The 27,385-nt window shown below is 41.6% G+C and overlaps 1 protein-coding gene across 13 annotated transcripts in view; it reads left to right on the top strand.

The window, feature by feature from the left end:
• Positions 1-27,385, top strand: part of LOC131434603 (glutamate receptor ionotropic, NMDA 3A-like) — a 646,413-nt gene that overhangs the window by 231,300 nt on the left and 387,728 nt on the right. For 10 of the 13 annotated variants that reach the window (XM_058601472.1, XM_058601471.1, XM_058601470.1 and 7 more), the window contains one exon: positions 8,641-10,059. The exons of 1 other annotated variant lie outside the window; for it this stretch is intronic. In XM_058601472.1, coding sequence (XP_058457455.1) covers positions 8,641-10,059 — 1,419 coding nt within the window. Of the gene's footprint in view, positions 1-8,640; positions 10,060-27,385 lie in introns of those variants that run through there. 2 more of the 13 variants (XM_058601481.1, XM_058601482.1) reach the window with 2 other exon arrangements.

Genomic DNA, 27,385 nt, shown 5'->3' with positions numbered 1-27,385 from the left:
TAGAATATTCTCACTAATAGTGCTGTTGTTGTACCGTTTAATTCCACTATGTCACGTCATTACACTCTCACAAAGTGACTATTTTCACAGTCACTATTTTCACGAAAGTGTATCAAACGTTATAATACAGATACGTATTTCGGAATGTTATTTACATCCTTCGTCAGTGTATCGGTTTTATAAGTTTCGAAAACGCCGAGATTGGATTGATCGAAAATAAAAATGACACGATAGACACTCGACCACCGTTGGAGCTTGGGGACCAGCGGGTCCCATTCCTGTTATGTATTTATGTATCAATGATTTTCAAAAATATGATGAAATGTTCGTTCCCCATAGTTCATCTTCTCGGCGTGAACGCGGTATCGGTAATGTAAACATTCCTGAGAATGAGTTAATCGGATCGACAGAAACCGAGAGCATTCAGTTCTATTACCAGAATGTTCGGGGTTTGAATTCAAAAGTTGATGAGTTTTTTCTCTCGTGTACCGATGCCGACTTTGACGTCATTGTACTGGTGGAAACCTGGCTTGATGACCGAATTACCTCAGTGCAATTATTTGGTGATCAATACAATGTTTATCGAGTTGACAGAAATTCGAACTACAGCACCAGAAAAGTTGGAGGAGGCGTATTGATTGCTGTCAAATGTTCCCCAGACTCGTCGCTGTATACGAGGTCTGTTCAAAAAGTACCCGGAATTCTCATTTTTCTAAAAAAATATTTATTTATTCGTCTACATCTATATGGTCCCCTTCAAAGTAATCCCCCCTAGATATAATACACTTATGCCAGCGTTTTTACTCTTCAATCGATGAAAAACGCTGTCCTTTCATGGGTCTCTTCAACTTTGGGAACAGGAAAAAATCACACGGAGCGATATCTGGTGTATAAGGAGGTTGGGGCATGATTTAAGTCTTGTTTTTGGCCACGAATAAGCAACGATGAATGAACGAATTTTGCTGCCACTCGTTTCATGCCCAAAACATTTGAAAAAATTTGATAGCATGAGCCAAATGATATGCCAACTTCATCAGCAACTTCTCTAATAGTGATTCGGCGATCATCCATAATCATTTTTTCCACTTTTCCCACATTTTCATCGATTATTGACGTGCTGGGTCGACCGGAGCGTTCGTCGTCTTCAACGTCTTTGCGGCCATCTTGGAAACGCTTATACCACTCGTAAACACTTGTTTTTTTTTCATAGCAGACTCACCGTAGGCTCTCTGTAACATTTCGCACACTTGGTTACACTTTATTTCATTTTTCACGCAAAATTTAATACAAATTCTTTGACTCTTCAATTCTTCCATTGTTTAAACTAACAAAAATCGCCGAGCTCAAAAAAACACGTCTACACCAGCCGCTACAAGACAGAATGTAAACAATGAATATAGCTGAAAATTTCATCATATATTAGGGACATATGTACCAACACAATAAAAAAAAATTTGACCGCCGGACTCTCCAGACGCGCGCAATTAAAAAATTCCGGGAACTTTTTGAACAGACCTCGTATTGAGGGAATGTCGCACTGTATTGAACAGATTTGCGTCATCATACGAATAGCGCAGAGAAGAATTTTCGTTTGCTCGTTTTATCTGCCATGTGAAAGTGCCACGAATCTGACCTGATATTGGAACATTTCGTGACTTCGACGGATTCGTGACATTACCAATCCAAATGATGTTATAGTAGATGCTGATGACTTTAACCAGCCAAATTTAGCATGGAAGAGATCTCTGGATAATCGAGCTTATGTGGACCCATCATTAACGCGTAGTAGACTTAGGCGTGAAGTCGTCGTAGAACTACTGTTAGATGGATTAGCTCGCACTAATTTACAACAAATCAATACTGTTTTTAATCACAACGGCCGCATATTAGATTTAATTTTCATAAGCCAGAATGTTCCATGCACCGTAACGACTAAACACGATGATCCGCTGGTTTCTTTAGACAAAGATCACCCCGCGCTTAGTATTCGGCTTTTGCAATTACCTTGCACTCAGTACCGTGAAGCTCATGAAACTCATTCCTTGTATTTTAGGAAAACCAATTTTGTCACTCTACGCCGTGAATTGCAACTGATCGATTGGAATCCAATAATACGTTGTTCGAATGCTGACGAAGCGGTCCTTCATACACCACCTTTTCGAACTCCTTCCAAGCCACTATGGTCTAATGCCCATCTCCGTCGATTGAAAAAGAAACGTGCTTCAGCACTGCGAAGGTATACGAAAACGCGTTGCCCGTTCATGAGGATCGATTTTAAAATTGTATGTTGTATGTTAAAAAATTGTATATTGTATGTTAAAAAATCTAGGATCAAATCCGTCGTCAACCTGCAAAGTTTAGGTCGTTTGTAAAAACTAAACATAAGTAGCATGGATTGCCATCTACAATGACTTTGGGAAAGGAGATTGTTCAGTCCTGTATTGAAAAATGCGATTTGTTCGCAAAACATTTTTCATCTGTATTCCAGCATCATAATATTGAAAACAATGACACGAAATTTTTACATCTGGTTCCATCGGACATCATTGACTTGGATGTTCCGAGCATCTCAGAAGAAATGTTGAAACGTGCAGCAGTTCGATTGAAATCTTCATTCACCCCTGGCCCAGATGGTATACCGTCGGTTATACTGAAACGTAACATGAATGAACTTACGAAAGGGTTAGTGACAGCAAAAAGATCTTGTTAGTTCCGATGAAGATGGTGGACATATGAGGAATCGGGATAACCGGCGGAAGTTAGTATCGAACCTGCAGGTGAAAATTATTTTTAGCCACAGTTGAAACAACGTCGATAAATGGGAGGCAAGATGTAACAGATTACACTTGTATATTAATGTGTTTAAGGTAATGATATATGAGAAGCTAGTTGGTAAACGACTGGACAATGCGTAATTCAGGCCCCAGTGTGGCTCTTAGCCTTTTGTCCAGTAACTCCTATCCCTACCCCCCGCGGTGCCGGCTGGGGTCTAGCAACCATAGGAAAGATCGGGTAACCAACCCCGGTGGGACCTAGTCGTATGCTGACAGGGAAGGGGGTCCTCTTTAGAGGATGTTGGAGCGTCTGTACTCCATGTTAGGAGCGGCTTCAAACAGCGTCTGTTCTGGTATTCAGCGGCTGAGTATGAAATGCTGTATCCCGTCCAGCTAAATCCAAGGTGGCAACCCCACCAAGGAAATCGTCCTAGTGCTAGTTGGGACGTTAAACAGAGTAAGCACAATGATCCTCCGGCGAGACAGGGGGTTGGCGTAGGCCTAATAAGCCGTCCGTAAAACATCTATTACGAATAATATAGGAGAGCATACGACCCGGAACAATCGGCATAGACTCACGCGACGAAATAAGGACTACGATTGGCAACTTGGAACATGGAACTGCAAGTCGCTAGGTTTCGCAGGTTGCGGCAGGATAATATACGACGAACTAAATCCTTGCAGCTTCGACGTCGTAGCGCTGTAGAAGCTTTGTTGGATGGGACAGAAGGTGTGGAAAAGCGGACATCGAGCGGCTACCTTCTACCAAAGCTGTGGCACAACGAACGAGCTGGGAACTGGCTTTATAGTGCTGGGCAAGATGCGTAAGCGAGTGATTGGGTGGCAACCGATCAACGCTAGGATGTGTAAGTTGAGAATTAAAGGCCGTTTTTTTTAAGTACAGCATCATCAACGTGCGCTGCCCACATGAAGGGAGACCCGATGGCGATAAAGAAGCGTTCTACGTGCAGCTGGAACGGAAGGGAGGTAATGTACCGACCGGTAATCGGGCCGAACAGCCTGCATGCCGCATCGAATAACAACGGCCAACGGTGTGTCAACTTTGCGGCCTCCCGAGGAATGGTAGTCAGAAGCACCTTCTTTCCCCGCTAAGATATCCACAAAGCTACCTGGAGATCACCTGACCAACAGACCGAAAACCAAATCAACCACGTTTGGATCGTAGGAAAGTTTTTCTCGGACATCAACAATGTTCGCACCTACCGCAGTGCGAACATAGATTCGGACCACTACTTGGTTGCTGTATGCATGCGCTCAAAACTTTCGACGGTGGCTACCCAACGTCGAAACCGAACGTCGCGGTTTATCATCGCGCGGCTCTGGGATCAGCAAGATCACGCGCTCAGAACTACGATTGGCAATTTGGAACATGGAACTGCAAGTCGCTAGGTTTCGCAGGTTGCGGCAGGATAATATACGACGAACTAAATCCTTGCAGCTTCAACGTCGTAGCGCTGCAGAAGCTTTGTTGGATGGGACAGAAGGTGTGGAAAAGCGGACATCGAGCGGCTACCTTTTACCAAAGCTGTGGCACAACGAACGAGCTGGGAACTGGCTTTATAGTGCTGGGCAAGATGCGTAAGCGAGTGATTGGGTGGCAACCGATCAACGCTAGGATGTGCAAGTTGAGAATTAAAGGCCGTTTTTTTAATTACAGCATCATCAACGTGCACTGCCCACATGAAGGGAGACCCGATGGCGATAAAGAAGCGTTCTACGTGCAGCTGGAACGGAAGGGAGGCAATGTACCGACCGGTAATCGGGCCGAACAGCCTGCATGCCGCATCGAATAACAACGGCCAACGGTGTGTCAACTTTGCGGCCTCCCGAGGAATGGTAGTCAGAAGCACCTTCTTTCCTCGCTAAGATATCCACAAAGCTACCTGGAGATCACCTGACCAACAGACGGAAAACCAAATCGACCACGTTTGGATCGTAGGAAAGTTTTTCTCGGACATCAACAATGTTCGCACCTACCGCAGTGCGAATATAGATTCGGACCACTACTTGGTTGCTGTATGCATGCGCTCAAAACTTTCGACGGTGGCTACCCAACGTCGCGGTTTATCATCGCGAGGCTCTGGGATCAGCAAGATCACACGCAGCAGTTGGCGGTGGCTCTACCAACGGAAGAGCAGAGATGGCATTTCACCAGAGTGATAAACGCTAGAGTCAGATTTTTGCCACACCGAGGATGAAAAAAACGAAGCACCGCACAAAGAGGAAAGCGCACTTCTTCTCAGTGTCGAATAGACAGCATTTGTGTGTGTGCTTGTGGTTAAAGCAGCTGGCGCGAGTGAAACACATTCTCTTCGCATGAATCGCTCACACGCGCTCTCGTCTAAATACACCCAAGTGACCACTGGCGCGTGACGGTGAGCGAACACTTCTGTGAACTTCAATTAATAGAGAGTAGATCTGGCCTTGCTATGAAAAATTTACAAGGAAAACCGAAAATTTTACGATAAATTGTTTTATTTTGCTGATTTTGCGTGTCCACGCTTCATCTACGAAAACCATACAGCAGAGTGCTCACCGGCGTGTACACCTCTGTGAAAGTATCTGCATCCACCTCGGAGAATTTATTAGCTAATGCTCTAGCAGTTTGGTGCGATTCAGTGGAAGAGGTAAAAGGAAATAAACAAACGCACTCATGATGTGTGCACACTCTATACAACAGTGGTGTATAAATGTGAAAGAGAAGAGCTCTCGTTGAAGTTGTCAGTGCGAGGGGAGAAATTTTGCTTGCTCTTCGTCACACAGAGGAGATAGACATCTCTGCGGAAGAGCAGCTTGGTGCAGCTACTCTTGAAGATGGCTGGAGAGACATCCGTTCTGCCATAGTAGCACTGCATCAGCAACGCTAGGTACGGCGACTCCGAACGTAAGGAACGACTAGTTCGACGACGAATGTGAACAGTTAGTGGCCGAGAGGAATGCAGCTTGGGCGAGCAAGCTGCAACACCGGACGAGAGCAAACGAGGAGCGATACAGACTAAACTCGGTATCCCGTAGAAAAATGCGCCAACAGGAAGAATGCTCGGAACATCGCGAAGCGATGGAACAGCTGTTCCGTGCTAATGACAATGAAGTTCTACAAGAAGGTGAACCGTTCGCGCAGAGACCATGTGCCACAGGCCGATATGTGCAAGGATACCAACGGGGATCTTCTCAAGAACGACTGTGAGGTGATCGAGAGGTGGCGGCAGTATTTCGACGAGCACCTCAATAGCGTTGTGGCGGAATACGAAAGTGGCGGCGAGGTAACGAACTTGGGAACGCGTGCGGAGGACGATAGACTGCCGGTCCCATACCTCCAAGAAGTGGAGGAGGTGGCAATCTGGTTGAAAAATAATAAGGCCGCTGGCGTTGACCAACTACCAAGCGAGCTACTAAAACACGGTGCTAATGCACTAGTGAAAGCACTGCACTGGGTCGTTACCAAGATCTGGGAGGACGAAATTTTACCGGAGGAATGGATGGAAGGAATTCTGGGTCCCATCTACAAAAAGGGCGATAAGCTGGATTGCTGCAATTACCGCGCGATAACTCTACTGAACGCCGCCTACAAGGTACTCTCCCAAATCTTATGCCGTCGACTTTCGCCGATTGCAAACGAATTCGTGGGACAATATCAGGCAGGATTTATGGGCGAACACGCTACCACGGACCAAGTGTTCGCCATCCGCCAGGGGTTGCAAAAGTGCCGCGAATACAATGTGCCCACACATCACTTATTCGTCGATTTCAAATCAGCCTACGACACAATCGATCGAGATCAGCTATGGAAAATCATGCACGACTACGGATTCCTGAACAAACTGATACGATTGATCAAAACTCCGATGTATCGAGTGATGTGCGTAGTTCGAGTATCCGACCGGTATAAGAAGAAGAGGCGCGCAGCGGGCAAGATGGATCGATCAAATTGAGGACGACCTGCGGACCCTTCGCAGTTACCGAGGCTGGCGGCGAACAGCCATGAACCGAGTTGAATGGAGACGCCTCCTGTATACACCAGAGACCCGCGGGGCCTACGACTGATAGAGCAATATGAGAAGCATATATGAACTATCCCGACTTGCCAACACAATCTACATAGACTTGAAGGCAGCTTTTGATCGAATTAACCATGACATCGCATTAAAAAAATTGGCCAAGCTCGGATTCTGCCCAAGATTTTGTTGTTGGCTCGAATCTTATCTCAAAGACCGTTCAAGTGAAAATTGGCGACGCACTTTCAGGCGAATTCTGTAATTGTTCCGGCGTACCCCAAGGTAGTAATCTGGGACCCATTTTTTCGCGTTATTCTTTAATGATGTCACATCGATCTTTACCGGAAGTTGTAAGTTATTATATACTGATGATTTCAAAATATTTGTTGTAGTTGAAAGTCTAGCGGATTGCTATCTGCTTCAATCGCGATTATCTCGATTTATTACCGATTTATAACCGATAACCACATGACAGTGAGCAACGAAAAATGTGTTGTGATTTCATTCCATCATAAAACAAGCCGTGAGGTGTTCACCTTCAACTACACCATCGGAAATCATGTATTACATAGAGTTGAATGTGTGAAAGATCTCAGTATATTACTTGACTTAAAACTCTCTTTTCGAAACCATCAGTCTATGAGAGTAGAAAAAGCCAACAGACAATTAGATTTTATGTTTAAAATTGCCAGAGGATTTGATGATCCACTTTGTCTTCGATCATTATACTGTGCACTTGTTCGCTCGCATTTGGAGTCTTCAGTTGTGATTTGGGCATCATATCATCAGAACTGGATTAACAGGATCGAAAGTGTGCAACGCAAATTTGTTTGGTATGCCCCAAGATGCCTACGTCGGACGAACCCATTGAACTTGCCTCCATATGAATCACGCTGCCGATTATTAGGTCTACATACGCTCGAGAAAAGAAGGAAAATTGCAAAGGCAGTATTTGCAGCGAAAATATTAACATCTGAGGTTGACAGTCCAAATCTTTTGGCGCAGTGGAATGCTAGTGTTCAAGCTCGTTCTCTTCGTACTAGACCGGGTTTCTTTCATCGGCCTGCGAAAAACCCACATTTTTTTAAAAAGTGTTTTTCTAAATATATATAGTATATAAATATGATAGTTGTGGGGGATTTCAGTATAGGTGCCTCAAAATAAAACAATATTAAATTCATTGATTTCATTAGCAAGTATATGAAGTTGGATATGAAATCTGCTTCTCCGACGGAGGCACATGTATTGATCCCGTATTTACTATAAATATCAATGTAGAAAGCCATAGATATATTTAATACTTTTCATATCATAGGCCTATTGTATCATTGATCAACCCAGCGAATTAATGTTTTCTTCATTAGAAGATTATAATCGGATTTTGAACGCTATACCTACGCCAATCATCTCATCCACGGACAACAGTCAGCTTGAAAACTGATAACAGAATTTAGTGACATCCATCGCAATTCGAAATCAACTCGTCCCTCTCCAACACAAACGGCTTCATAAAAGGTTCTTTTCAGAACCACCATTATTTTGTTATAAAGAACTATAAAAACTTTTCCGTACTTTAGTGTAGGTGCATCGTTTCAAATCCTAGTAGTGAAGAAGGGAATGATTGCACATTTCACACAAGCGATCAACTAACTGATATTCGGAAATGTGAAGGAAGCGTGTCAATTTTATTTGAATTCACGTCATCCAATTGTGTCTCTGATATTACACAGAGGTTTTTTTAAATACCAAAATTCATTGACCACACGTGCAAATTATTTTTTTAGTATTAATGCTTATTGTTCGGGTTGTTCATATATGTTTTGATGCTTTTTTTTTATATCTCTTTTCAGACAATTAGCAAGAATTTCTCAGTCAACTAGAGGTGTTGTCATTTTGTTTTGTGAATTACACGTAGCTCGTCGAATATTATCCGAAGCAAAGCGTATGAGAATGCTTAATGGGCACTTCATATGGTTGTGGACTGACACAAATACAGCAAACGAGTTTTATGATTCCGTTCAGATTCCATTTGGACTATTTAGTTCAGATACAGAGGAAGACGAATTTCTTCGCATGAATAATCCACTGCATTCAGTAAAAGAAGACATAGAAAACGATTTTTATGGTGCAACGGACATTATTCAACAATCACATATTGCAGATTTGGTCGAACGAAAAATGGATTTTGAAATTTTTGACGTCAAATACAAAAAAAACCGTACTACTGTCGAAAACGAAAATCGTTCTTACAGCATTGCTAAATCTGATAAAGTCAACCTCGATTTCAACAATATTGTGTTAACTAGTAGAAGCGATGATTCATTTACGCGCAACGTAGATAGTAGACATAATATATACAATGATAACTTGAATGTTTCTACTAGCAACAACTATTCTACGAACGAAGATCCAGAAACCTTACGTATAAAAAATGTGGCAATAGAAGATGGGCGATATTTCAATAAAGTAAGAGATACTACATACAGAACTCCCACTTTTAAAGATAACAAATATAAACAGAAGAAGAATGTTCATATAAATTCTAGCAAACAAGTCAATTTTCATGACTCTAAAACGAAACGATCTCACCATGTTTTGAAGTACATCAATATATCTTCACATGTTTTATTTCATAATTTTCAAGATTTACCTGTAGGCTTACTTGCTTTGAGACCAGTAGTGATGAAACTCGATAGGCATTTTGTTAGATCCGCAGTTAGACTCTTTGCTTCTACATGGGTTAAAATCGAACAGGAAAGAGATACACTAAAATCCTCATCATTGTTAGATAAACCAATATATAGCGAATCAAAATATTCTTTCCACAAGCATTACAAGCGATCTGTAAGCAATTGTGCGGATCAAACCTATACTAAAGAGAATATAAACAATAATATAAGACAAAATATGGGAGTCAATATTAACAGTGAAATTAACAATGAAACAATAACCTATAGCATCCCGAATAAGAGCAAGTCTAATGTTACAAAAAAAAAACAAATGGAAATGGCGGGTAATACTTCCTACTCAATCCCTGGTGGCAAGATTCAATTAAATTCGAGTCAAAGCAATACTCGAAACAAATTTGTAATACCGACAATATCACTAAAACAGAAACGGCAAAAAACTTGGTGGTCTACAAAAACATATGAGAGTAGAGATCTCAGTGGAGATCGCATTCGCAGTAAAGGAGGTTCTCTACGATACAGCAATGGATGTTATGGAACTGTTAGTCGCAGTGAAATGAAGAAAGCAGAATTATTCATAAGGTACTTATTGTAATCAGAAGTTATTGAAGCTTTACCTAACATAGAATTTGTAGAAACTATTGTTCATATGCTTTAGAAAAAGTAATTTTATGTAAAAGCGATGCGAACCTTTATGGTAGTACAAGGTCCGCCATCTAACTTTTTTTTTGAACTAGCGGTTATTTCGACAATGGTAACCTTAATGTCACTTCTGATTTGACAGAAATTTAGTTTATCCTTCCGCTGAACGAAAATGGTTGAGTATACGCTTGAGGAATAGTGAAAATAGTGCAGATTTACTTTGAAGAATACGTCGATTTTTACCAAAAAATCATCTTCTCGGATGAGGCACATTTTTATCTCGGCGGGTATTTTAATAAGCAAAATTATCGCATCTGGGGGACGGAAAACCCGCACGTTATCATGGAGAAGCCGATGCATCTTCAGAGAGTGACGGTATGGAGCGGATTTTGGTCTGGCGGCATCATTGGGCAATTTTTCTTCAAAAATGAGGCAGGAGCCGCCGCCACGGTCAATGGCGAGCGCTACCGCGCCATGATTAGCGATTGGTTCTTCCCGTTACTTGAAGAGGAAGATTTGGACACCATTTGGTTCCATCAAGACGGCGCTCCGTGCCACGCAGCCAACGCTACGATCGATCTTCTGCGCACAGTCTTCGAAGATCGAATTATCAGTCGAAATTCGGATGTCGTTTGGCCGCCTCGGAGCTGTGATTTGACGCCGTTAGAGTATTATCTTTGGGGGGCTGTCAAAGATAAGTGTTATGTGGACAAGCCAAAGACAATTCAAGCCTTGAAGGACAACATTCGTTCAGCCATAGCTGAAATAAACGCCCTTATTCTGAATAACGGCGTATTGATTTTTCGATCGAATCATAGCTACCTTTGATTTTGCTAGCGTTATGGGGAATACAAATGAAATATGATCGAAGAAACGATACGACGTTATTCAGAATAAGGGCGAAAGCTGCATACAATCGAAAATGTACTAAAAAACTGGACTGACCGTATGGCGTACTGCAAGGCCAGCCGAGGCAGCTAGTTGAATGAAATTATATTCCACAATTAACCGGAAGGATTGTACTTTAATATGAAAAAATATATTTTGAAATCGGATGAACCGTTTGTGTTTTATTGCATGTTTAAAAACAAGTTACATGGCGGACCTAGTATGTAGAGGAGCCTCCAAAATAATATAAAAATAATCGAAAATGTCTTTTTAATTTGGATCACCCTTTCATCTATTTATTTATTTATTTATATGGGCAATAATGCTCATCTGACAATAAGTGTTAATGAACTACTAACTTTTACCTAACAAATTATCTTAACGAAATAAAATAATTCTGTACAACTTAGTGCTACAGAAACCGACGACTGTGATGATGTTGCGATGAAGTCATTCGTATCGTAGCAAAAACTATTACGATGTTTTTTTTACAGAGTGGATTGCGAGATTCTCTAGATTTTTAGAATCTAAAATAAAGCAAATGGTTTTCTTTGTCAATCGTAGCCGCAAGATGACAAGTGTACAATAGTTTCCTATCAATAAATGCACCTAAATCTTTGGTGTGATTTAGACGTTGCAGTCTAGTGTGAGCCACGGTATAATTGAAACTAAATTTGCTTCTCATACGATGACTTATTAAATTTGATTCTCGTACGTCTTACAAACCGGTAGTCGTATGTTCGAGCCCCGATCTGGAAGGATTCGTAGTGTCAGTAGGATCTTAGCACCAGCCATGCAATGGTTCTGTACACTCTGAATCGGCTGCGAAGTCTGTTGAAACAGAAGGTCAAATTCCACTACAAGAAATGTAATACCAAGGATTCATAAATCATATTAACTAAATGCAGCAACTCTGAAAAATTAACTTCTTTGCGAAAAACCAGAAATATTTTCAAATCATCGCGAACAATAGCTTTCTTCCAAAACAAAGACAACAACGTTAACAAACGGTGAAAAAAGGAGTGATCCAAGTATGCTTCCTCGAGGAACTTCGGAGCTACTAATAAAGAATTCAAATACAGTACATTCAATTTGAAGTCATCGATACAACTTGATGGTCGAAACCATTCATAAAATGAAATCGAGCAACCTAGCTTGGTAGTTAAAAGTTATTGGTTCACTGAATCGAAAGCAGCCTTAAGGTCAGTGTAACTCGCACCAATCCTAACGCGAGGCATTTGCTTGGTTCAATAAGACGTGAAACTAACAAGATTCGTCCCAACTGATCGATCGAGAAAGAATTCATGCCCTCAAATGCATATATAATTGATTGCTCGGTAATGAACAATCTCCTTTCTCAAAAACCGGGAGCATAACAAAAACAAATGTTTGTTGCTTAAGCAATAAATTGATGCGAGTAGGGCTGCTAAAATACATTAACATAAGGCATTTCATTGAGACCTGGTGCATATACCGACTTCACTTTCCGAATGGATGGAAGTATCAATTGGTCTGAGATATTTTAAACATCCATATCGATGACAACATCAGGAGTATCAGGTTAGCGCATTCAAGTTTAAGTTAGCTAAAATATCTAGCAAACAGTACTCAATTACTGTCGTAGCTTATTCACCATTGTATAATATCGTAGAATGACCAAAAGCACTTCGGATTTACCCTTAAGTTATGTTGCATGCAGTTTAAGTAACGTTTGTACATAAACTTGTTATAGTTACGGTAATCGTTAATGGCTATTGTGAAGTGACGCTTAGAAACAGGCATTGTCTATTTGTATACTTACGTAGAGTTTTGGAACTAATACGCTTCAGTTTCCGCAGAAAAGAGTTAATCCATGGCAATTTTCTCGGTGGTTGACAGTTAGGTACAGAGTCCTCTATAAAATTTTTAAACAAAGTGTAGTGTGTAACAGCAGCAATAACGTCATATTTATGTAACGTTCTTCAATTAATTTGTAGCAATTAGTTACGCGATATCAAAAAATTTGTGTTTGCAAAAGTTTAAGCGACCACATGTACTCATGTGGGTAAAAAATTGTACAACTTTGTTCGTAATTTCAAAATTCTTCATTTATTCATCCAAATCTATTTCGTCTCCGTCGAAGTTCTACCCAGGTTTAATCAGGCGAATATAGTGGCTGCGGAACGATATTGTTTGAATTTTTGCAAACAATCACGAAGAATTGTTTCCAAACAATCACGAAGAATTAATGCGACGGTGCATTATCGTGGTGGAAAAACCATTAGATGTCAGCCCATAATTCCGGCCTCTTTTTACGAATAGCTTCGCACAAATGACGTTACCTTACCTTACAGCTATAGTCCTGGGGTGTCCTTTGCTGTATCAAGAATACGTCTCCACATCGGTCCATGGCTGCTCATCGCCAGCAACTCAAGACACGGATGCTTCGAAGATCACTCTCCACTTGATCGATCCACCTAGTTCGCTGCGCTCTTCTTCTTCTTGTGCCAGTCGGATTGGATTCAAGAACCATTCTCATCATTCCGACATCCTTAAAACATGCCCAGCCAATCGTAGACGTCAGATTTTCGCTGTCCATACGATGGGTGGTTCTCCTAGCAGCTGTTGCAATTCGTGATTCATACGCCGTCTACACATTCCGTTTTCCATCTGCAATCCGCCATAGATGGTCCTCAGTACCTTTCTTTCGAAAACAACAAGGGCGACTTGGTCCTTTGCCAACATAGTCCAGGTCTCGTGACCATAGAGAACAGCGGTCTGATGAACGTTTTATAGATGGTCAATTTCGTGCAGTTGAAAAATCCTTCCATGGTTCGCTATAGGCGATTATAAGTCAATATATTTGGTTTCTTTTAGTTGTTGTACTACTGTAAGTGCTAGAGATGTAGTGTTCATTACTTTAATTGATAATGGTTAGAGTAGCACAAATCAATCTCCAGCATAAACGTACAGCATTTATGAATCTATCCAGACTTCTGCAAGAAGGTAAAGCTTCTATAGCTTTGGTTTAAGAACCATATTACCAAAAGGGAATCATCTACATTGGAAAGTTGTTAAACCCAATCTTCGTTGCCTTCAACAAGAACGGTATGACTATTCCACGTGAAATGCATCGAGCATGCATACTTGAAAATAGTGCTCTAGATTTTTCTCTCATATCGGAGCTCACTACTCGGGATATTTGTACTGTCACAATTAGTATGACTATTGATGGCATAGACAGGAAATCTATGTCTATTGTTCGGCATATTTACCGCATAATCAACCTTCGCCAAACAATGACTTCAAAAAGGTTGTATCATACTGCTGCAAAAGTGATTTACCGCTTATAATCCGCAGTGAAATAAATGCTCACCATATCATTTATGGCACCACAGATATAGATTCGAGAGGCTCTGATATGATGGAATTTGTGAGCAGTACAAACTTACACATAGTGAATGCAGCAAATCGTCCAACTTTTGCGAGATCTGGAAGAGAGGAGGTTTTGGACGTAACTCTCTGCTCTGATAAAATTGCGCAACCTTCGTTATCTGATCATAAGTACATATTTTTTTATCCCTCAAACGTTAAATTTGACATTGTCACATATTGTAATCCCAAATTCACAAACTGAGACCTCTATGAAGAGGGCTTGTCGACTAGATTTTACGGTTACCAACCAACAATTGAAACCGCAAAGGAGTTGGAAAATGTTGTCGACGAGACAAACTCTATAAATATTTATTTATTTATTTGTCTTCGAGTTAAAAAATAATTTCGCACAGACTTAGACTTGTACTAATTTAATCCTAATCTTATTCTTTGTTTGAAAGTCTCTTTGCTAATATTTAAATCAAATAAACTAAAAACGCTGTTGAATTGTTCACAGCAAACGTGCAGTTGATTTTTTGGCCGTACTGCGTTCTATGAACTGATGATAGAAAGAAATCCATTCGGCGTAGCAATCTGCTTGGAACGCCAAAAGAGCATCACAGTCAATGTTGTTTGAGAGCAGGTCGAAAACGAATAGTTGCTGTAGGAAGATTCGCCTATCACGTAAAGTAGACAAACTGATGAGAGCGCAGCGATGTTCATAAGAAGGTAGTTGGAAACGATTTCGCCAAGGAAGTCGTCTAAGTGCAAATCTCATAAAGCTCTTTTGAACACGTTCGATACGATCGATATGAATGATACGGGGACTACACGATAACTCCGTACTCAAGGATGCTTCGAACCTGGGAAGTGTAAAGTGTCCTTAGACTATAAACGTCTGTGAAGTCTCGAGTTACACGTTTGATTAGTCCCAGTACTGCAAATGCCTTAGCAGTAACCGTTGAGTAGTGTTCCGTAAAACGAAGCTTGCAATCGAGAATGATACCTAGATCCTTAACAGATGATACTCGTACAACTGGGATGGTGTTCATAGCGTACTCAAACACAATAGGCGAGCGTATACGGAAAAACGTAATAACATTTGATTTTTATATATTCACCTTCATACCGTTTCTGTCCTTTCCATGTCCATTTGCAGAGCACAGCAGTCCGCTAGCGTAGTGATGATGCGATAAATTTTTAGATCGTCAGCATACATGGTATTAAAAGACGTTAGTCTATCACATAGTCGTTGATAAAGAGCACAAATAGTAGTGGCCCAAGATGACTTCCTTTGGGGTACTCCAGATGTGATAATGAATCTACTTAAAAACGAAGAATCAAGTCGAACAGATGCATTACGATTTGTAAGGTATGAAAAAATTCAAGAGGGTAGTCAGTTTAGGAAGCCATTTCGTTTCAATTTCTCAACAGCAAGTAGATGTGGTACGCAGTCAAAATCTTCCGAAAAGTCAACATATATCGCGTCGGTCTGTTGTCGTTTTTCCATTTTGATAACAAGCGTCGACACATAACTCATCAGATTCGTTGTGGCCGATGAGATTACGTTTTTAACTGCCGGATACAGAATCCCTAGTGGCATACTTTAAAAAACTTTGGGAATGCAGCTCAGGATTGAAATACCTCTTTAATTAGTGACATTATGAACGTTACCGTTTTTGTGTATTGGTAAAATCAAAGCCTTCTTCCACTGCGTCGGAAAAGTATTCTTAGCAAGCGATCGATTGAAAAGTACGGACACAGGTAATGCCAACGACGATGAACATTGTTTGACGGTCGACGGCTCGAGTCAATCCGGACCGGCTCCCTTTGTACTGTCAAGAGTACAAAGATGTTCGTGCACTTCACGTTCGGTGAAAGATATCGTAGGTGTATTCATGTTGGATGTCGGCAATCTACTCAGGTACTGTTCCCGCAAAGGTGGTGAGTTATTACACTTTGAAAGAAAGACGCGAATAGATTTGCTGACTCCTCGGCTGACGATGAGTATTGCCCCTGATAGTTGACACATTTCGGAAATCCACGGCTAGTTGTTTTATTACGCACGAAATTCCAAAACAGCTTGGGATTATCCTTCGGACAGTTCTCAATATGAGATACGTATGAATGGAAACACGAATTATTCAAAACCTCAAAATGACGCTCTAAGTCACGAAAATAACGTTTACGAGCCTTCCTTAATCTATTACGGGCATTACGGAGCTCCGCATTCCACTATGGTCGTCTGCACTGACGTTGACTTATTCGTCTCTTTCGGGGAACGTATTGTTGAAAAACTAAGCCTAACTCATAATAGAATCTACATACCGCTTCATCTAGTGAGCCCAAAGTTAAAATATCCAACCAATTAATTTGCGAAACTCCCGCATTCAAAGTATCCAAGTTGCAATGTTCAAAATCATAGTCTATTTCCTCTTGTTTGCTCATGATAAAGTTATCTGATACATCAAAGGCCAAGATAAACGGATGATGACGATCTAGTTACATTAGGTTTTGGGAGAGAGAGAGAGGGGGGGGGGGGTTGTGCGAAAAGTTCGGTGTCGTCGCCAGTGCTGACAAAAGCCAAATCAAGCAGTTTCCCATTATCATTAGACAAATAGTTAATTTGCTGTAAGCCAGATGCAATCATGGATTCGACCAGTAAAATTTCATGTTCATAGGATGCATTATACGGAATCTACCAATATCTTCATCAAAGCTCCAATTCAGCAGCGGTAAATTATAATCAACAAGTACAATTACCCTTGTACGATCTCCAATGCTATTGCACAGGTTGTTCATACAAGCAGCATGTTGTTCATATAAAGCGATAACTCACTCATAGTTGCAGCATATGAAGTGACATGTCCACTTCGAATTGTGCGGGCTACTAGAGGAACTCCTTGGTGGAATGCTGAACTTACTAGACTGAGGAAACTATACAGAAAAGCTTGGAACCACCGACACAGAGATGGGTCGGAGGCTTTCGTGTCGGCTCGAAGGCTTACAAACATGCTTTTTGATCGTCTGAACGAAGTGGTTGGAAAAGCCTTTGCACAAATGTCTCTAGTCTTAACGAGGCTAGCAGATTAAATAAGTTACTTTCAAAATCTTAGGACTTTATTGTCGGTTTCACAAGAACTTCAGATGGTGAGTACTTGTCTAATGGAGGCTATGTACTTCACTATCTTTTCAACGCTCACTTTCCAGGATTGCCGCATTGTCGATCACTATATCAAAAATGTTAGTTTGGGCTTGCATCCGCTACATGGAACGCAACATGCTAACCAGCGTGGAAAGTCCACTACAACCCTGTTACATGATGTTGTGTATAACATTGAAAAAGCTTTCTCACAAAAACAATCTTGCTTGGGAGTTTTCCTAGATATTGAAGGTGCCTTTGATGACGTACCGTGCAATTCAATTATGGAAGAAGCCTGTGGTCAAGGCATACCTTCAAGTATCACAAATTGGATACACGCAATGCTTCGCAATCGACTTCTTTGTTCATCGCTTCGGCAAGCAGAGATCTGAAAGCTGAGTGTCTGTGGGTGTCCTCAAGGTGGTGTACTATCCCCACTTCTATGGAACCTAGTCGCTGATGGTTTGTTAACGAAACTTAATAACCTTGGATTTCCGACTTATGGTTTTGCCGACGATTATCATATATTGATGACCAGTATAAGCATTAACACTCTCTTTGATTTAATGCAGCAAGCTCTGCGATCTGTTGAGCAATGGTGTTGTCAGGTTGGATCATCTGTAAATTCGGGCAAAACATCAATACTGGTTTTGTGCGGAATTACAAAATCACCACGTCTTCCACGTTAATCCTAATCCGTATACTGAGAACAAATTTATTATTACATTTCATTTTGACACAATGTAGTTACATTGTAAACGTTTTTTTAGAGTACCTTGTACGGAAACCAGCCATACATTGTAGCACATTCAGTCTTATGATTTGATGCATCGGCACTTTACAAATCATAAACTTTAAATATTTTATGACTTGGGCCGATATAACCGAAATTATGCTCGGTACCAAAAACGGTCCTCCTCGCTTAAACACTTGAATTGCTTACAGCGCACAAGCAAAGTAACGCAATGTACATAAACTCATTAATCCATACGCGCCGCTGGCGTGGATTTTCCGCCACGCGTGAAGGAAAATAAATAACTTCAATTGTTCTTACCATCGCTGCGGGTCGAACGATGTTCATTAAACATTAGCCTCCTCCACATAATTATTACCACAACTTTTTCGATACATATAATTGTCAAGTCTCAAGACTTCTCGGTAAACACGCACACAAATAAAATAAGTATATTGAAAAAAACTAAAATCCGGAAATAAATCCAAACATTCTGAATTCAGCACCGAACGTAGAACCATCCTTTTTTTCAATTGAAAGAACCTGCCACATGGCAGACCGTGACAGTGTTCACCGCGCGATGGGCTAAGTCCCAGTTAAGAAGGCTCGTAAATAGTGTAAAAAAAGTAAGTAAAAAAACTCTAAGTCCCAGTTGAGGGACTTAGAAGAAAGTGCTACAGCCAGTTGAAGTGTTTTAAAGCTCTCAAAACAAGAAAAACTTTAAGTGACAGAATGAGAAAATCTTTTAGTGAACAGTAAGGAAAGAAGGTTTGCTAGAAAGTGCTACAGCCAGTTGAAAAAAAGAGTGTTTTAAAGCTCCCAAGACAAGACAAACTTTTGCTTTCAGTTCGATGTAGGTTTCCGTCATCTTCTCAAGGTTACGTGTCACAATATCAATATCGTAAGCGAAGCCAAAAATTTGTACGGACTTTCGGATGATTGTAAGCGTTGTTACAATGTCCTAGATTTTTATTCATGTGCTATTGTATATAATTTCTTCAAGCTATTGTGTTTCACGATTGTGAAATATCGCTTCTAATAGTAGGGTAATATTCTAATATAGATTTTGAAAATATAAATTAATGAATAAATTAAACATTGTAAAACTATTAGTAGGGACAAAACACTTAACAGAATATTGTAAAGAATAAAATAGAATTGACTTATATGGTAAAATGGAAAACTATTATACAAAAATATGCCACCCCTGAAGTGGGTAGTGGTTATTTGGGACTGGAAAGAAATTGAAAATGGAAAGGGTGGGTGGCTGTAGTTAGGGACGGAGAATTCAAAGTATTGGGGAGAAGTATTACGGCGTTCGTGAGCATTAGATGTGAGTGCGATTAAGTCAAAGCCTTCAATTTGCTAATCAGTGTCAGTGGCTAAACTTTGATCTGTTCATCCAGGTAAATTACTGACAATCTAATTAATGACGGAATTAGAATCCTACCTTTCCATTCCATTCCATCAGGACCTGATTTCATACGTCAAATTCGCCTCGTACACGTGTTGTCCTAGGTAGTAGAAACTACCTACGTCTAACCGTAAAGGAGTTAGACCGGTTACAACCCTCGGGCGGTGTGCCCTAAACGTAAAGGAGGGCCCTTCTCGGTGAAGCCAATACGGTATCGACCGTGGCCCACCGATTGTGTCAAAGAAGGTAGACGCCGTTAAGCTCAGTCCCGCCACGCCATCCAACCGCCATTTTGAACGGCAGGCGTTATTCCGTCCTCAACCCTATAGGACGCCACTCAACCCACATAAAAACTACCAATCTCATTTGGAAGCAACAACGAGCGCTCGTCATCTATAACGCAGCATCATCGTCGGTACGTACCGCAGTGGAAAATAGACCCTAACCCAAATAGTCAATAAACACCATACACATCAACACAATTTTTTTTATTTAAAATAATAAAACACCAAGTTTCCTGTACATTTGTTGTTCTCGTAAATTCATATAACACAGCCATAGGAAGACAACAGTTTCGTGCACAATTTTCACTCGCGTAGCCCTTCCAATTACAAAGTAGCAAGCCGACCCGGTGATCACAGTATCCACGGTCTCTTGCTCTGTGAGCTTGTTCGGGACAGTTCTGTCGCAGAAAGTTTATACTTGGCGGCCAACGTAAATTCGTGAAAGGTAATTGGAGGACCGATTAGTACAAAAATCTAAGGATTTTCAACAAAGCAGCAAGAGAGTACACATTCAGTGTAACTGAGTGTGTAGTTCCAAGCGCAGAGTCGATCGGGCGAGTTGCAAGACATTAAAAATAAATAATAATAACTGTAAAATTGTGATTTGGCAACCGGATGTTGGAAATAATAACCTGGAGGGCTTACACTCATACAATATTGAAAAGGTCCTGAAAGAACATTACACTATACTCGCAAGTACACAAAATATAGCACAGTGGATTAATCTAGCCTTATGAATAAATTTTCTTAAATACCTTATGATCAAAACAGAACCGGAATTTTCGTTTTAAAATTCTCGCGCTTCTCCAATCGGTAAACTTTTATTCTCTCAACGTTGGCAACACTTTCGTACACATTCTGTCAAATTTTGACGCATATCGTACGATTAGTTTTTGTTTGGCGTCTATACATAGAAGTTGAAAAATTTTCGTGTGGCGATTTTTATAATGGATGAAAATTTAGAACAACGTGCATGCATCAAATATTGTGTTGCAAATGGATTTAAGAGTTCCGAAACGTTGAAAATATTAGAAAAGGCCTTTGGTGAATCGTGTCTAGGAAAAACACAGGCATGCGAGTGGTACGAACGCTTCAAAGGTGGTCGTACAAGCTTGGATCATGATGACATCCCTGGCCGCCCAACAACATCTGTTACTGAAGAAAACATTGAATCGGCGAAGCAAATCGTGTTGCAAAATCGTTCAGTACCGATTAGAGAGATTGCTGTGTTGTTGGGCATTTCTTTTGGATCAGCCGAACACATTTTAACTGATGTTTTGGGTTTGAAACGCGTTGCTTCTCGGCTGGTGCCAAAAAAGCTGAATTTCATTCAAAGCCAGCGTCGTGTTGATGTTGCCAAAGAGATGATTTCCAATGCAGATAGTGACCCCACATTCATCGAATACATCATAACTGGTGATGAGGTGTGGATCTATGAATATGACGTCGAAACCGCACAACAATTGACCGAATGGCGCTTCGAAGGCGAGCCGTTGTTCTAAATTTTCATCCATTATAAAAATCGCCACACGAATATTTTTCACCTTTTTTGTATGGACGCCAAACTAAAACGTCAAAATTTGACAGAATGTGTATAAAAGTGTTGTTGAGAGAATAGAAGTTTACCGATTGGACAAGCGCGGGAATTTTAAAATGAAAATTCCGGTTCTTTTTTTATTATAAGGTATTACTAATTTATTTTGATATCTCTTGAATTAGTCTTGATTATATGTTTTATTTGTATACATTTCAATGGATTCAGTTACTCTTGAATAATATTAAAGATGATGAATTGCGAGCTTTCGTTCCAATATCGCTCCATGAACGTCAATCACCTATTAGACGATGAATTGGAGTACGAACTTGCGTTACGTGGCGCAGATTTTATTAGTGGTGAATCTAGAGATATGAAAAGAAGAAAATTACGTCAGGTCATGAAAAAGGAACGAGAAACAAATAGCTTTGTTTTTTGGCGATATAAACGAGGATGAATGTGAAGAGGAGTTCCATTTGATAGATGAGAAACTTGGTAAAATTAGGTATGCGTTAGAAAATAGGAAAGCTAGGAAGTCAGAGATGACGCAGTTAAAAACTCGATTGATTCATTTACTTTTCCATAAAATGAATTTGAAAAAGAAATTTAATACGAAGGGGATAGAAAAAACTGCTAGAATGTTGTTGAACGAATATTTTTCTTGGCTGTCTACGGACCCAGAAGTACCATCAGAACTTGGTTAAAGCCGGGTATAAATAAACTATATAAAAAAAAGTACCATCAGAAACAGAAGAGAGAATAGTGAATTATATTAGTAGAATTAGCGTCCACGAACCTGAGAATGAAAGTACAGTATCTGATGTGGAAGGGGATGTGTCTATTTTAGAAATAGATTATTCGAAGAAAAATTTGAGTTCTACACCGTTAAACCGGAGTACTGCTAAAAGCTCTGATGTTATTTTACAAATACTGTTGGTTGGTAAACGACTGGACAATGCGCAATTCAGGCCCCAATGTGGCTCTTAGCCTCTTGTCCAGTAACTCCTATCACTGCCTCCCCGCTGTACCGGCTGCGGTAGGAAAGATCGGGTAACTATCCCCGGTGGGACCTTGGTCGTATGCTGACAGGAAAGGAGGGCTTGCCTTCTCTTTACAGAGCGAGCCTACCCGAGCGTCTGATCACCATGTTGGGGCGGCTCGAAACAGCGTTTGTTCTCCATGTTAGGAGCGGCTGATTACCGTCCTTGTGTCAATGTGGGAATCTAAACAGTGCTGACACGATGGCCCTCCGGCGAGACAGGAGGTTGGTGCAGGCCTAACAAGCCGCCCGTAAAACACTTGTTACGAATAATCAGGATACAAATACGGCTCGGAATAATCGGCAAAGACCTGCACGACGAAATAAGGACTATGAATGGAAGCTTGGCACATGGAGCTGCAAATCGCGTGGATTCCCAGGATATGACCGAATGCTGCATGATGAGCTTCAAATCCGCGGTTTCGATTTCGTAGCACTGCAGGAACTTTGTTGTACTGGACAAAAGGTGTGGAAAAGTAGGCATCGAGCGGCTACCTTCTACCAGAGCTGTGGCACAACCAATGTTCTAGGAACTGGATTTGTAGTGTTGGGCAAGATGCGCCAGCGCGTGATTGGGTAGCAGCCAATCAGTGATAGAATGTGTGTATTGAAGATCAAGGGCCGTTTCTTCAATTACAGCATCATCAACGTGCACTGCCTACATGAGACGAGAGCCGATGACAAGAAGGAAGCATTCTACGCGCAGCTGGAACAAACCTACGACAGCTGTCCACGGCGGGGTGTAAAACTCGTCACCGGCGACATGAATGCTCAGGTAGGCCGGGAGGAAATGTACAGGCCCGTGATCGGGCTGGAGAGCCTGCACGCGTTAATTTTGCAGCCTCCCGAGGAATGCTAGTTCGAAGTACCTTCTTCCCCCGCAAAGATATCCACAAAGTCACCTGGAGATCACCTGATCAACATACGGAAAATCAAATCGACCACGTTCTCATCGACGGGCGATTCTTCTTCGACGTCATCAATGTCCGCACTTACCGCAGGGCCCATATTGATTCTGACCACTACCTTGTCCGTATGCGCTCAAAACTATCGACGGTGCACAATACTCGTCGCACAGGAACACCGGGATTTTCGTACTGCAGAGGAATACACGCAAGAACTGGAGCTAGTGCTACCAACGGAAGAGCAACTTGGCGCGACGACTCTTGAACACGGCTGGAGGAACATAAGATCCGCCGTGTGTAGCACTGCTGCAACCGTTCTAGGTACGAGGTCATCGAATCGAGGAAATGACTGGTTTGACGGCGAATGTCAGCAGTCAGGTCGAAGGGAAGAATGCAGCAAGGGCGAGGATGCAACACTGCACTAGAGCGAACGAAGAACGATACAGACAGGCGCGGAACAGACAGAACACGGTTTTCCGGAAGCAAAAGCGCCACCAGGAAGACCAAGAACGCGAAGCGATGGAACAACTGTATCGCGCAAATGACACACGGAAATTCTAAGAGAAGGTGAACCGCTCACGTAGAGGCTACACGCCACAGGCCGAAATGAGCAGAGATACCAGTGGTAACCTTCTTACGAACGAACGCGAGGTGATCGACAGGTGGAAGCAGTACTATGACATGTAACTGAATGGCGAAGCACAAGATACAGAGAACGGTACAGGAATCAATCTGGGTGCACGCTCAGCCAACGACAGATTCCCAGCCCCTGATATGTCGAAGATAAGTGAGGAGATCGGCAATCTGAGGAACAACAAAGTCGCGGGCAATGACCAGTTGCCAGGCGAGCTGCTCAAACATGGAGGAGAGGCACTGGCTAGAGCGCTGCACAGGATCCTAGTAATCCTAGTAATTAGATTTGGGAGGAGGAGATTCTACCGCAGGAATGTATAGATGGACGTCTACAACAAGGGCGATAAGCTAGACTGTTGCAATTACTGCTCAATCACATTGCTGAACGCCGCCTACAAGGTACTCTCCCAAATCCTTTGCCGTCGTCTATCACCAATAGCTAAGGAAATCGTAGGGCCGTACCAAGCGGGATTTACTGGAGCACGCCGCACTACTGATCACATATTCGCGATAAGACAAGTACTCCAGAAGTGTCGTGAATACAACGTACCCACGCATCACCTATTCATTGACTACAAAGCGGCATACGACACAACCGATCGAGAACAGCTACGGCAGAAATGCACGAATACGGTTTCCCGGATAAACTGAAGCGATTGGTCAAAGCAATGATGGATAGAGTGATGTGCTACGTCCGAGTATCTGGGACGCTCTCGAGTCCCTTCGAATCTCGGAGAGGGCTACGTCAAGGTAATGGACTTTCTTGTATCTTGTTCACTATTGCCCTGGAAGGTGTGATTCGAAGAGCGAGGATCGACACGAGTGACACGATCTTCCGAAAGTCCGTACAACTTTTTGGCTTCGCTGACGATATTGATATTGTGACACGTAACCTTGAGAAGATGACGGAAACCTACATCGGACTGAAAACTGAAGCTAGGCGTATCGGACTGGCCATAAATGCGACGAAAACCAAATACATGAGAGGAAGAGGCTCTAGAGAAGAAACACTACGCCTTCCACCACGAATATTGATAGACGGTGACGATATCGAGATGGTTGACGAGTTCGTGTATTTGGGTTCACTGGTGACCGCCGGTAATGACACCAGCAGAGAAATTCATAGACGTATTTTGGCAGGGAATCGTGCGTACTTTGGACTCAGAAAAACCCTCCGATCGAGAAAAGTACGCCACCGCACGAAATTGACCATCTACAAAACGCTCATTAGACCGGTTTTTCTCTATGGCCACGAGACCTGGACTATGTTGGCAGAGGACCAACTCAGTGTTTTCGAAAGAAAGGTAAGGAGGACCATCTATGGCGGAGTGCAGATGGAAGACGGAACGTGCCTTGAGTGGCTGACGACGAGCAGCCATGGACCGAGTTATGTGGAGACGTATTCTTGATACAGTAAAGGACACCCCAGGCCTATTGCTGTTAGGTAAGGTAAGGTCAGTAGAAGCACATTGATGTAGTTATGACGGCCAAGCTGAATGAGTTAAACGATAAAAAAAATGAAAAATGCAGATCGCAAAAGCAAATAAAAAAATAGGAAGGTCTGACAGACAAAACGAAAGAAAATGGCAAGATGAAAATTAATAGCAAGAAGGAAGCGGATAAGCAGGAAAAGAAAATAGGAATAAAACTTGGTAAGCGAAAGTCTAGTTCGTCTTCCGAGAGCGGCAAGTCAGCTGTGGATAGTTAGTTAGAGAAAGAGGTTCTAGCTCTAGTGATAGTGATAGCGAAGGTCAACATCAACATAAAGGAAAAAGTATGCAACCGATACGAAACCCTAGACCAGTATCAGACTGGAAATTACGGTGTAATGTGGTGGGAAATCTTAATAAATTTATAAAGGAAGTAGAATTCATGGCGGAAGCGGAAAATTTGAGTAAGTGTTCGTTATTTAGTGAGGCGATTCACTTGTTTTCTGGGGATGCCAAATTATGGTACATTGAAGGAAGGAAAAATAAGGAGTTCCGAACTTGGAGGGAGCTTGTAACAGAGTTAAAACTTGGATACCAACCTTCAGATATGGATTTACACTACGAACAGCAAGCGTCGCAACGACGTCAAAGAAGAGCAGAGAAATTTCAAAATTTTTATAACGATATGAAGGGTATTTTTGATCAGATGGCCGTTCCGCCAAGTGAGAACACGTTGTTAGTCAAAGGAGCGCGTTCGTTGCGAATGTTGAAGGTTTGGGGGAGAAAGTTAGACGAATTGATTCCTATATAGGAAAGATTCGGAACAAAACATCAGGAACTGCCAAATTCACGAAATATCTGGCAGTGTGTCCAACAGGGGTCCGCGAGATTTGAGCATGAACTGGAGAAATCGCTAGTCAGATAAAAAAATTGAATGGCGGAATTGTCGTGAGAATTATCATCATTTCAACATGTGTTTAAATGAAAAAAGAAATCTTCTGCACAAAGTGTGGTTTCCATGATTTCACAACAGATAAGTGTCCTTTTTGCAAAAAAACTCCAAAATGTCGTCGTAGGAGGTCGTCGACAAGTATCCGGAAAGCCTCCAACGATGTTCGTTCCATCAGAAGCAGAAGTAGGGGAGTTTATTGTGCGAGTAGATGGAGACAATTTGCCAAGGTTGACGTGATGGGAATAAAAATGTTGGGGTTATTGGATTGCGGTTTTAGGTAACACATGGATCAATAAATCCCGAGACTAACAATGGAAACAACATTTTTTTTGCAAAATTTTGTTTTATTCATCAACATAATCACCTTTTAGGGTGATACAATGGTTCCAACGTTTTTCCAATTTTTCAATACCATGTTTATAAAAAAATTTATCTTTCGCATCAAAATAAGCTTCAGTTACAGCGATGACCTCCTCATTTGAGCCAAATCTTTTTCCCTAGAGCATTTTTTTAAGATCAGCAAAGAGCCAGTAGTCACTGGGGGATAAATCTGGCGAGTATGGGGGTGGGGAAGCAGATCAAAGCCCAATTCGTTCAATTTCGCCATTGTTTTCATCGACTTGTGGCAGGGTGCGTTGTCTTGATGAAAAAGGATTTTTTTCTCTGCATGTGCGGTCTTTTTTTTTTTGCGATTTCCTCCATCAAACGCACCAGTAAGTCAATATAATAATCACTGTTGATCGATTTACCTTTTTCGAGGTAGTCAATGAAAATCACGCCATGCGTATCCCAAAAAACTGACACCATGACTTTGCCAGCTGACTGCTGCGTTTTCGGACGCTTCGGACGACTTTCGCCAGCTGTGCGCCACTCAGATGACTGCCGCTTCGACTCTGGAGTGTAGTGATGTATCCATGTTTCGTCCATGGTCACGTAACGACGCAAGAAATCTCTTTTG

The sequence above is a fragment of the Malaya genurostris genome, chromosome 3, assembly GCF_030247185.1.
Source record: "Malaya genurostris strain Urasoe2022 chromosome 3, Malgen_1.1, whole genome shotgun sequence".
In the NCBI taxonomy this organism is placed as follows: Eukaryota; Metazoa; Arthropoda; class Insecta; order Diptera; family Culicidae; genus Malaya; species Malaya genurostris.
The sequence above is the reverse complement of the archived record's forward strand: the minus strand, read 5'-3'. Positions and strand labels throughout refer to the sequence as shown.